The sequence below is a fragment of the Paramisgurnus dabryanus genome, chromosome 9 (genome assembly GCF_030506205.2).
Source record: "Paramisgurnus dabryanus chromosome 9, PD_genome_1.1, whole genome shotgun sequence".
Classification (NCBI taxonomy): Eukaryota; Metazoa; Chordata; class Actinopteri; order Cypriniformes; family Cobitidae; genus Paramisgurnus; species Paramisgurnus dabryanus.
Genome location: NC_133345.1, coordinates 16777620 through 16790735, shown reverse-complemented (window position 1 = coordinate 16790735; position 13116 = coordinate 16777620). Strand labels below are relative to the sequence as shown.

The window sequence follows — 13116 nt, the reverse complement described above, 5'->3', positions numbered from 1 at the left end:
CACCACAACACACAGGCAAATTTGCCGACACACTCTACCATCTCTGTTTCTTATCCACCAGGAAACATTAACACAATCATCAACATAGCCAGCAGAATAAGAATTACAGTGAAATCAGAGTGTGTGTGTGTGTGTGTGTGTGTGTGTGTGTGTGTGTGTGTGTGTGTGTGTGTGTGTGTGTGTGTGTGTGTGTGTGTGTGTGTTACAACACACAGCATGAGATAATCCTCATGTGACACAAGCACATGATTCAGCAACTACAGACAGTCCTGAACACTAACACATCTGACCCAGCACCAATGAAAGAGCACCTGTAATGTGACATAATGCATAACCATGCGATATGTTCAGGTTTAGTGCAAACATATTGATTCACAAATGTTCAACAATCATTGGCCATCATCACACTGCGTACACACAAAGGTTTGGACAACTGCATTTAAAAGCTTATATGAGTCAGTATAAAGGCGTTGAGTCAAATGGTGTGAATGGTTTATCCAAGGATAGAAGCCCATTGAGATTAGATAAGGCTAATCCTAACCCAATGAACTGACATCTATTAACCTGATCTCCACCTGATGTGACATTTCAATCTCATTTATAGTCACTAAGGGCGCACTCACACTATCCAAACCAAACCGCGCTCGGGCGCGTTTGACCCCCAAAGCCTGGTTTGTTTGACTAGTGTGATCGCTCTGTTCCGCGCCCGAGCGTGGATTGGTTATTCGCGCTGCGGCCGGGTTGCAGAGGTGGGCCAGAGCGCTGTTCACTTGAGCTCAGGCGCGGAAGGCTGTTGTGTGAGCGCAATCGCGCCTGAGCGCGATTCAAAAGGTGAAGATGTCAGTTGCGCGACCACTCACCTTCATCTGCCTCCGTAAAAACCTTTTGATGCGCGCCGCGGGGTTACGTGAATGTCCGAGCTGCGCACATGACAGATCAACTAAGCAATATGATGACATGTGAGAGGGCTGTCTGTAATCGCGCACCAAACGACTCCGAATAAAAAACACAGACTTATCATTACGGTGGGTTCCAGTGTTAAGAGAGAGCTTTACTTACTGCTTTTTTCAAAACAATCGCATCTTAATGACGAAAGCGCCCGGACTCGGATCGATACAAGTACAGTGTGAGTGCGTGCACCTGGGGGAGTAGGGAGGGGTGACAATCGCGCTGGGGCTTGGTTTTGTTTGGTTTGGATAATGTGAGTGCGCCCTAACATCGATAATCCCCGACCTCAGCGAGACGCGTCATTTGACGTCACAAACAAGATGGTGGTTAGCCAACCTTACGTGAACAGCAAACATACTTTAAATTATTTTTACAGCACATAATATGTATGAACATGACTACTAAAATATTCAGTAAGGGGGCATGCAGACCAAAGCGTTTACGCCGGCGTATGTTTTCAATTGTTTTCAAAAACGCCAGCAGCTGGCAAGTTTTGTCCATGCCGAGCGCCGGCACTCTGCGTTTAACAGTGCTCAGCGCCAAGAGTCCAATCACAGTGGAGGAGGGGAGGGACAAGTATCACAACTAGGGATGCTCCGATCAGGACTTTTGCAGCCGATACCGATTCCAATTTTTTTTAAGCTGATATGCAAGCTCTTTGATGACTGTAACTGTTAACATTTTTTTTCTAGATAAAGTAATACCACAGATGTTCCCTTTGTTATATTACTTGCAGTAATTAGGTATATTATTGTGTTAATAGAGAATCAAATTAATAAGCACAACAAATATTTCTTCGGCAATATTTAAAATCTCCTTAAAAAGGTTTATGTTTTAAAAGTAATGAAAATTAAACACTTCACAGTCTTTACTGTATGAATGAATTAAATATACACGCATATCTTATGAAGCATAACAGTTCATCAGTAAAGAGCAGAGAGTGATTTTATTGAGAGATGAATTAGGTAACTGTAGCTTTAAGACGCGAGAGATATCGCTCTGTTCACGTGCACTGATGACCGGCTGTCTGTGTGTGCGCGTGGCTGGTGTACGCAGACAAGAGCAGCTGTGAGGAAAAATTTTGTTAAAAGGTCAAAACTTTAAAGGGGACAGAGAATGAAAAACCATTTTTACCTTGTCTTTGTTGAATAATGGTAGTCCACCCGCATTCACAAACATACAAAAAGTGCTAGACATGCTAAACATCTCAGTCAGCCAGAAAACGGCCCAATCTGAAAAAATGATGCTTATGACATCACAGGCATCTCACTGCCCCTCCACTTTAAAATAATTGGCTACATTTTTTGAGTGGCAGCAAAGTCAGCCAATCAGTAATGAGATTGCAAGTTAAGCCAGTAGGGGGAGCCAAATAGGTGCAAAACCACTTGTTTAAAATCCCCCACCCTAACAGAGCTGTCTGAGAGAGGTTTTTAGGAAGCTTCTAAGGCATTACAGACCCAAACTGTGGGGAATCAATCGAGCATCCCTAATCACAACCAACCGGCACATCATTCAACAACTGATAAACAAAGCAGAAGTGTCATAGCAACCAAAGCACTCAGCTGTAAAAAGCTGGCAAGCGCCTACAGTCGATGTCCGAGGGGTGTTTTCAGTCGCGTTTAAACACTTTGGTGTACACGCCCCTTAACTGTTTCTGCCATAATTCCCACAAGAGCACGTTTCATAGTGATATCATGCGGTAAACATGCAAATGTGACGAGTGATTGACTGGAATGCATTAAGATCAGAGGTTGTATATTTAACTCTTTCCTCGACAGCGTTTAAAAAAAAAAAGTTGCCAGCCAGCACCAGCATTTTTATGAGTTTCACAAAAGTTTAATGCTTTCCAGAAAATGTTCTTCTTTAAATATATAAACATACAATTTATCAAATGAAAGAACAGACCCTCTGCTTAAAAAAAAACATTACATCATATCTTAATTTGTCCTCTTTTATCACCTCTCAAAAATAGTTATCTTGAGAAAAAACTAAGATAATTGCATTTTTGTGAATTACTTTTGATAGAGATCAGATTCAGAATGATGATCAAAACACACACATAGTTTGCCGTGAGGGAACTCTTCTGGGTTTTATAAGTTGGGTAAGAGCGCCACCTAGTGAATAGCGGAAATAACTTTTACCTGAAAAACTTGTCATTGGCAGGAAAGCATTTCCTCATAATTGACGAGTTAACGCGGGGAAAGAGTTAACGGCATAATATCCACGATCTGAGTTTTCAGGAACGCAGCAACAACCCTTTAAGCCCGGAATACACTGCAGGATTTTTGCTCTCCTATAAGATGATTACCTTTCACACTGTGCGCCATGGATCGTTTAAACTCAGGTACGACAAGCATGTGTAGACTGTACAATGATGACACATAGGACCACCGATGAAGAGCCACGATCACAGAAATCGGCACGATTGTATCACAATGGCAATCTTTCGTCTGGGACAGCCAATAATCGTGCAGTGTATCCCAGGCTTTATACCTTTATATAATGCACTTTGAAGGAGCATCTATTTTTAGTGGTGTCCGAAATCATAGTGTACATTATTGAGTGCACTTACTCAATCCCACAATGCAATGCAATACTGAGTGTACAACCAATGTCATGGTTTCACAGCCAAGGAAGCTTATAGCATTAACCATCTAAATATCTCAGCTCAGGAGTCACAACCTCTTTTCCACTTTACTCTGCTGTAGTGTTGCTCCCTTTCTCCATTCATCATCTTTAGTCAATAAACAGAGATTTGTTTTAATTCAGGTGATCGGTATTCAATCTGTAAAACACCAAATCACACATCCTGATGATGCTAAACGTCCCAAAACCACAATTGTCCTGGTATTCATGAAAGGGGTCGTATGATGTGATTTCATGTTTTTCTTTGTTTTTAAAGCATTAAAAGCTATTTGTGCATAAAGAATGCGTAAAATTTTGTTGCAAAGATTAAAGTATCAAACCCAAACATATATATTCTTTCTAAAAGTGAAGGCTCATCCATGCCTTCCTAAAATGCTTCATTCAAACACACCTTCACATATCTACATCACCGTGTGGCAAGATTTGCACAACACCCCTCAGATGTATATGCTAAGAAAGGTGTAACGTTTATTTTTGCTGTAGTAATGTCCTGGTGACGATGTGCTTTAGGAACTGATATTCCAAATGTGGTAAGGGGCATAACACCACGCACTGGATAGCTGGCCAATCAGAGGACACCGTGCTTTCAGGACAATGAGCTTTGTAAAAATCGTCACATTATAGAAAGGCATAAAGGAGCATCAATAACATACTGTATGTGGAAAATAATGTTTTTTAAACCTTAAACCGCCAAATACATTGCATTACACCAAATACACAAAATAATGTTCTTTTTAGCAACATGGAAGATCACAGAATAAACTTTACATCTGTGTAGGGAACACACATACTGATAAAATGTGTATTGTATGTCACTGTGGATAAAAGCATCTAAATGTTACATGATGCTCTAGGTATCGACCCAAGAGCGAGAGAGAGACAGAGAGAGAGAGAGAGAAAGAGAAATCGAGAGAGAGAGAGCACATAACAGAGCATCACATGACAGACGCTCATGTGAAAATCTGCTGCCTGCTGTTTCCCAGACTCTACATTCACCCAGTATACTTACTACAGACCAGCTCTTAAATAAAAGTGATGTCGCTATGAACACAAGCCAAATACACTTGCCAAAAACTGCTGAAATCCCACAAATCCTGTTCACTATGAAAACAACTACTGTTAGTGTTATGCTCGTTTGTTTCTTATGATTTCCACGTCTTTATGTGTCCATAGGTCTATACACATTAGAAAATGTGGCCAACTGTGGATCTCATCACAGTGAAGTGAAGCAAGAATAAATTCAGTTAAATTAAATAGAGATGAGACGCTCACATGGATCATAAAATCCCATGATATGAAACTACAGCCCATTTCTTACAGGCCACTGAGCAGAGCTTTATTAGCATAATCATCTTACATTCATCTTTATTTCTTTACAATGATGCACACTTATGGGGACAATATACATGAAACAGATAGACAACTTTAATGATCGAATTATTGATTGATCGGCCGCAGATCGGTATCGGCCGATAACGGCATTTAACGACTCGATCAGTACAGTAAATTTGCCATTCCCATGAACTGATCTTTCTGTTTACTTTTGTCATCATATGGATCTTGAATGCGGCTACAATATGTGTGTTTTCTTTGAGGATGCGCATCCCCATCAAACAGCGTATACAACACATACAAGTATCTATAGCGGACAACTGCATCCTCATGCCGAAAGCTTATTATTTGCATGTGTTTAAAGTTTTGACAGTAAACTTTCATTTTTCTCACATGTGCTCTTGTCCGACGCCCGCATGAACAGCAGCCTGTCATCAGTGCATGTGTTCAGACTGAGCGATCTCTCTCACGTTTTAAAGCTACAGTAACCTAATTCATCTCTGAATAAATCACTTTCTGCTCTTTACTGAAGAACTGTTGTGCGTCATACGATTGCATGTATATTTAATTCATACAATAAAGACTGTGAAGTGTTTAATTTTCATTACCTTTACCTTTTTAAAGGCATATTAAATTTCTCTTTGCAGAAGAAATATTTGTTGTGCTAATGTATTTGATTCTCTATTAAAACAATAATATACCGAATTACTGAAAGTAATATAACAAAGGCAACATCTGTGGTATTACTTTATCTAGAAAAAAATCTTCAGAGTTTGCATATAAGCTTGAAGAATCGGCATTGGTATCGGCTGATCATGAAGAAAACAAATCGGTACTCAATGTCAGCTCGATGAATCGGAATCGGCATTGGCCAATCACGAAAACAACAAATCGGTATTCAATATCAGCGTGAAGAATCTGTATCGGCCGACCACGAAAACAACAAATCGGTACTCAATATCAGCTTGAATTATCGGCATTGGTATTAGCCAAGAAGACAACAATTCGGTACTCAATATTAGCTCTATGGATCGGTATCGGCATTGGCCGATCACGAAGACAACAAATCGGTACTCAATATCAGCTTGAAGAATCAGTATCGGCCGACCACAAAAACAGCAAATCGGTACTCAATATCAGCTTGAATAATCGGTATCGGCATTGGTATCGGCTGATCATGAAGAAAACAAATCGGTACTCAATATCAGCTCGATGAATCGGAATCGGCATTGGCCAATCACGAAAACAACAAATCGGTTCTCAATATCAGCTTGAAGAATCTGTATCGGCCGACCACGAAAACAACAAATCGGTACTCAATATCAGCTTGAATAATCGGCATTGGTATTAGCCAATCAAGAAGACAACAATTCGGTACTCAATATTAGCTCTATGAATCGGTATCGGCATTGGCCGATCACGAAGACAACAAATCGGTACTCAATATCAGCTCGATGAATCGGAATCGGCATTGGTATTGGCCTATCACGAAAACAACAAATCGGTACTCAACATCAGCTTGAAGAATCAGTATCGGCCGACCACAAAAACAGCAAATCGGTACTCAATATCAGCTTGAATAATCGGTATCGGCATTGGTATTGGCCGATCACGAAGACAACCAATCGATACTCAATATTAGCTCTATGGATCGGTATCTGCATTGGCTGATCATGAAGACAACAAATCGGTACTCAATATCAGCTTGAAGAATCGTATCAGCAGATCACGAAAACAATAAATCGGTGCTCAATGTCAGCTTGAATAATCGGTATCGGCATTGGTATTGGCGGATCACGAAGACAACAAATCGATACTCAATATTGGCTCTATGGGACGGTATCGGCATTGGCCGAACACGAAGACAACAAATCGGTACTCAATATCAGCTTGAAGAATCGGTATCGGCCGATCACGAAAATGGTAAATCGATGCTCAATATCAGTTTGGATAATCGGTATTTGCATTGGTATTGGTCGATCACGAAGACATCAAATCGGTACTCAATATCAGCTTGAAGAATCGTTATCGGCCAGTCACAGAAACAGTAAATCGGTGCTCAATATCAGCTTGAAGAATCGGCATTGGTATTGGCCAATCATGAAGACAACAAAAATCTGTACTCGATATCAGCTCGAAGAATCATTATCGGTCAACCACGAAAACAACAAATCGGCATTGTCCGATCACGGAGACAACAAAATTGGTACTTATTATCAGCTTGAATAATCGCTATCGGCATTGGTATCGGTCGATCACGAAGACAACAAATCGGAACTCTATATCAGCTGCAAAAATCCTGATCAGAGCATCCCTAGTAAGAAGATGTAACCTTTTAGCCTTGCTAAAATTCAGTTTTCCATGGATTTTTTTATGGAAGGTGTGACAAATGAGTTTTCTCAAGCTACATGCACAATAATTATAAAGAAATAGCTGTTTGATCAAGCTTCAGATAAAGTATACTTTGTCACACAACAGAACAACATTCAACTACTGAAGAAAGAAAGAAAGAAAGAAAGAAAGAAAGAAAGAAAGAAAGAAAGAAAGAAAGAAAGAAAGAAAGAAAGAAAGAAAGAAAGAAAGAAAGAAAATAAAGAAGTAAATTTTTTACACATTTTTGTGTTATACTATTTAACATATTATGTGTCATTTTGCGTGATTTTGTGTTCAAATAAAAAAAAGGGTCAACACAAGATGTGTTAAAAACAACAAAATGTGTTGTCCCAATAATAACACAGAGATGTGTCTAGTTAGGTATACTAACACAAAATGTGTTGTTTTAACACAACCGTTTTAAGAGTGAAGAAAAAAGAAAGAAAGAAAGAAAAAAAGTTTCAGATATTTTTAAACAAATCATAAGTCAAAAAACAAAGTTAAATGGGAATGTAATGCTGTAGTAAAAGATAATCAAAATGCCATGAACTCCGGTACTTACTTTAATGTACATAAAATCCAACTCCTGGTTCATGTTTAAAGAATTGACTGCTCTATTTCATACTGCAGAATAAAAAACAACGTCTGCCCCACTTCTGCAAGAGCTATGAAATACACTCAGGATTGTTCAATTCATCTGATTGGATCCTTGATCCGACACACACAAACACACCCACATACATAAATATACTGATAAGTGATGATGCTCCTCGATCGACCATTGCTCTAGTCAGGTCTGTCGGTGCATCTGTTCTCAGAACAGTCAAACCTCTTCCTATGTCATATGAACGGCAACAGTAGTGCTCTTTCAAATTACATCATTCTGAAAAAAAGCATCAAACAACTTCTCAGTACTGCAGGATGGACTGCCATTTGGCAGAAACTGGAAAACTTGTATAAGAACCGACAACAGACACTATGTGAAGATGCAGCAGTGAATGACTACTGAAGTTAAAGACCAACAACCTTGTGTACCACTTATTTGATCTTATTTGACATTTTTCAGACCTTTTTTACTCCACATCAATGGTGGCCAAAACAAAAAATGACCTTTTAAAAATACAAAACAGGTCACTTATATCTGTTCATCCTACTTGGCCAATAAACGAACATAAGAGTTTGTTTTATCATAATATCATCTTCATAACCTGGTGATCCTACAGGAAGTTGCATGACATTAATGAAAGAAGAAACCATTTTATCCGGAGTAGCACACAAAGACCAGCGCTGTGTTCTCAGGCTTGCCTAAAACACAAGTAAAATGTGACTATGACCTTTGAGGGAAGATACAAAATGCTGTCTGCAGACTGACAAATAAAACATTAAGACATGACATCATTGCAACCGGGATCATTTTAATAGTCCTTTGTTTGTATAGAGACACTACAGGATATCTCTGAATCTGTGTGGAGTCAACACTAAAGCTAATGTGACGTCCATGTGAACCACCATCTCTGAGTTCATGCTGCATTAAAGCATAAATAGGAAAATATTAAAAATATTCTAAATGTCATGTCACTACTTACTATAATTTGTTTTGCAAAATGTATTAATGATTTTAAAATGAAAAATGCATCACATTTTAAAGAGGAAAAATACGAGCATCTTCTTATTCTGTATCAGTTGACATCTAAACACAACCACTCTGCAGATGTTACATACACATCACTATATGGTTTGTCATCATGACCCCATGTTAAGCTCTGAGCCCATCCTGTACATGTGTAAGGCCTGATTTGAATAACTGCGCTTTGCTCCAACAGCTTTCAAAGAGATCTGTCAGTGCATTTACAATAGGACAGCTGCATCATGGGGGATGGGTGGGCCTTTCTCCACCTCTTCCCTCTCTTCAGTAACACCGACCTACCATTCGTCATCTCTGACATCTTTATGACTACATATGATGATGTCATGCCTCGGCTGATTTTTTTCCTCAAGGAGACACACCTTGATGTGTGCAGACCGGCGTACAGGCCGCAGAAAAGGACCGCCTGCATGGGTTGATGCAAACGTTTCTAACATGGTGCTCGCATCAGCACCGGAGATGCAGGCAGTGATGCTTGCATCAGCACCGCCCGCATCCCACTGGCTCTCTGCGGTCAGCCATCACCTCACACTGTGACCCATATCAATACATCACGGCCTTTAAAAACATCGGCCTGTCTGTGTAATACTACATCTCAGCAGTTTTTACGGATGTCAAAGGTGTTTGACTCTATACAATCTCTAACACATTATCTGCAATATGGGTGTTCACGCACCTTTAACTAGTACATTATGTAAAATCTGTTTTTGGAGTAATATATTTCTTGTTAATTAAATAATGTTGTCAATTTTAATGTTAAAATGCTCTGCACTTTTCTTTATATCAAATCAGGTGTGATTCATTCATTCATTCATTTAAAGCATCAAAGGACAATAATGACAACATATGCCCAATGCATCTCATGCATACACGATCGACCGCAATAATCTCAGTTTCACAGTCATGCACTCACATTACATTAAAACGTTTACATTGTATTGCAATAACATAACAGCCTTTAACATCTGCATATGATGTCCAAACGATCAGATGCTGAGTATATGACTTTACCTTTGTATATAATTCAGACGCAGCCATGATAATCACAGCGAGCTGAACATCCGATCAGTCCGATCACACTGTAGATCTCTCCTGTAGATCAGACTCAGTGAAACCCGTTTAAAAGGATGTCATGAACACAGCGGAAGGTCGTGTGCGTTTTCATTCCTCGTGAATCTGCGCGTGTTTGTGCGTGGCGTGTCTCTGAAAGCGATCGGTGCAGAGAATGAGTCAAAGAAACACGGTTGCCATGACCGAACACAAAAATAACGCAAGGGTGCGCTCTGCTGGACAACACTATAGCATCACACACTGGCATCCCACTAAAATGAATAAATAATTTAATGAATATTATAAATAAATCTTAATTTAACGAAGTTCAAGAGGAACATGGTAATGCAATCCAACCAATCAAAGACGTCTCTATATTTAAGCAGCCCCTCTCATCTATCCCGTGACTGTTACTACACATGCACCACCTTACCGACTCAAAAGAGTCAGCTAAGTTAGTAGGCTAACTATCCCAGATAAAGCTACGTTAGTAGGCTAACTATTCCAGATAAGGCGGCCCATATGGCAAAAAAAGATATTTAAATTTTTTTTTAAATATATTTCAAAATACACAAAAACTGGCCAAAAAATATATTTGCTGAAATATATTTTGGAATATATTTACAAAAATATATTTTTCAACAATATATTTTTTGGCCAATTTTTGTATATTTTGAAATATATTTTGAAAGTAAATAAATTTTAAAGCATAAAAAATATTTTTAGTCCTTCATTTCAATCCAAGGAAATGCATTCAACGTCGCATTGGAAGAAAAACTGTGTTTATGTTACGAACCTGTTTTAAAAAAGATTTTAAAAATGTTAAAATTAAATATATAAAAACTCATAATTAACTTAAATTATATTTAGGAAAAAAATTTTTTAGAAATGTAAAATTAGAAATGTATTTGCTTGCCCTTGAAATACATTTTAAAATATATGTTGATATATGAAGGTTAAAACTAAATATATTTCCAAATTCAAAAATATATTCAGTTGAGCATTACATTCTACAAAATGTATTTGGAATATATTTAAAATATATTTTTGGCCAGAGAATTTTTTTTTTTTGCCGTATGGGGGGAGTAGCCTATGGGTTCGAGCTCGGAGCCCTCCCCTTCGACAATTTTTTATTTGATTGATTTGACAGAATATTTGCGAAATGAATTGCAAAAACGTCTTATCCCGTTTATGAGCAAATGCACTCTATATATTGATTTGATATATTTTATTAGCTAACTTGTAAGAAATGCAAACCCTCAAGGACATTGTCTAGTACTGCAGTTGCTCTCAAACTTTTTCAGCGTGCGGCCCCCCTTGTGTAAAGTGCATTCCTTTGTAGCCCCCCAAAGAAAATTTATGACAAAAACAGTTCTAAAATGTAACATTTTAAAACTGAAAACATTTAAAAACATATTCAATTATACATAGTAGTGCTGTTGGTTAGTAGGCTTATTTTTAGGTTTCATTACACAGAATTCATTATAAATTAATGTAAATGACATAAAACTGGGGACCCTGCCACCATCTTGGGGCCCCCTGGGGGCCCGGCCCCCAGTTAGATGCATTTAAACAAGTTCAATGTTTACATTAAACATGGCGATTTGATTTAATAATTTTTGGTAACAGATTTTCAAAAAACAAAACATCCAGTTCAAAAATGTACATAATACTGCACTGGTGTTACCTGGACAATGACAATTTCTTTGTTTTGTAATAGTTGTTTTTAGGTTTGTTTGTCTTGCTGAACCATTAAACTGTTCACTGATCCTCTAGGTCCTGACGAATCTTCAGATTTTCAGCATCTTCTGCATATTTGAACCCTGTTCACAGAGGTTAAAAGAGTACTGAAAAATCATAGGCTACTCAAGTAAAACTACTGTTAATTCCCAAATCAGACCTGCAAACTCCTCAGAGTAAAAAAGGTGACAGTGTCGCACGCACGGGGGTGGGATTGGGGGTTGGGGTGTTTGTGTAAGGGTTACCCCAGCTCTATATTTTTGTGATTTTAATATGATTCTGAGCGTGACTTAACAAAAATCAGCATACTTTAATCAAAAAACAATGTTAAAACATCCTTGAAGCTTAAAGAGAATGACACATTTAATATTTTACAAATGTTTTTATTTACAACTCACGGAAACGCCTGGAGGTGTTGTGAAGCATGACACTGAAATAAAAAACAACAAGAGACAGACAGAAATGAAAAAAATATATTTTGCTGATGTTCGTGAAAGCTTCGTGCGACAGAGCCACTTTGTCCTCAGCCGGCGTCTGCGCAAGGTTGACGATGACGGGCCATTGTGAATGGCAGTGAGTGCTCCACCAAAGTGCCCAGAACCATTGCCTGAAAGTAAATTAAAATCATTAAAATATAACCTTGCAAACTATCATACATAGGACTAATATGATAAAACAACGTGTCTCCATACTGTTTGGCTGATATGCAGTGAATATCAAAATACATTTCTGTTCAATAATTATAATAATAATGCATTTTATATGTAGGGCTCCTTACATTGAATAAACAATCTCAAAGTGCTAGTGTTCATAATGTAAATTCAACTAACAATACAATGTAAAGATTTCATTGACAGACTTTGATGCAAAATGTAGCCCTTTATTATACAGAAATTGGCTGTTGGTGTATTATCCTAGGACAACACGCTCGCCAGATTGTTTTATCTAAACAGCCCTATGTTGTTAAAAATTACTGTTTACCAGGTATACAGCCACCAGGAATGTATGGGGCTAGGCTAAATCTAAAACATTCCCCAGTCGGCATTTCAACGTTGATTCAACGTTGAATCAACGTCAGATACCAACGTTGAATCAACGTTGGATTACCTTTCGGTTTTGCAAAAAATTTCAACGTTGAAATCACGACGTTGTTTCAACGTCACACTTTCAACATAGGTGAATTATGGTTGATATCATGACGCAATTTCAACCTTCTATTTCCTTGTTGTTTTTAACACTAAATATAGATTTTTACTTTACACTGTAATACTCACTAAATGATTTACTGTAAACGTGTCATTTTTAATGCAATATCATATGAATGCAACTTGCTACGCATAACTTACAGTACAACCCCATTCATAAAACTAAACACTTAAGGA

At 38.2% G+C, this 13116-nt stretch overlaps 1 protein-coding gene across 3 annotated transcripts in view; it reads right to left on the bottom strand.

Annotated features, from left to right (window-relative positions):
- myo5aa (myosin VAa) overlaps positions 1-10244 on the bottom strand; it is an 84721-nt gene extending 74477 nt beyond the window's left edge. The window contains exon 1 of one of the 3 annotated variants that reach the window (XM_073815720.1): positions 9956-10244. In XM_073815720.1, the coding sequence (XP_073671821.1) occupies positions 9956-9982 (27 nt within the window). In that variant the 5' untranslated portion in view covers positions 9983-10244. Of the gene's footprint in view, positions 1-7861; positions 8074-9955 lie in introns of those variants that run through there. The other 2 variants (XM_073815721.1, XM_073815722.1) reach the window with 2 other exon arrangements.
- Between the last annotated feature and the right edge of the window lie 2872 nt (positions 10245-13116).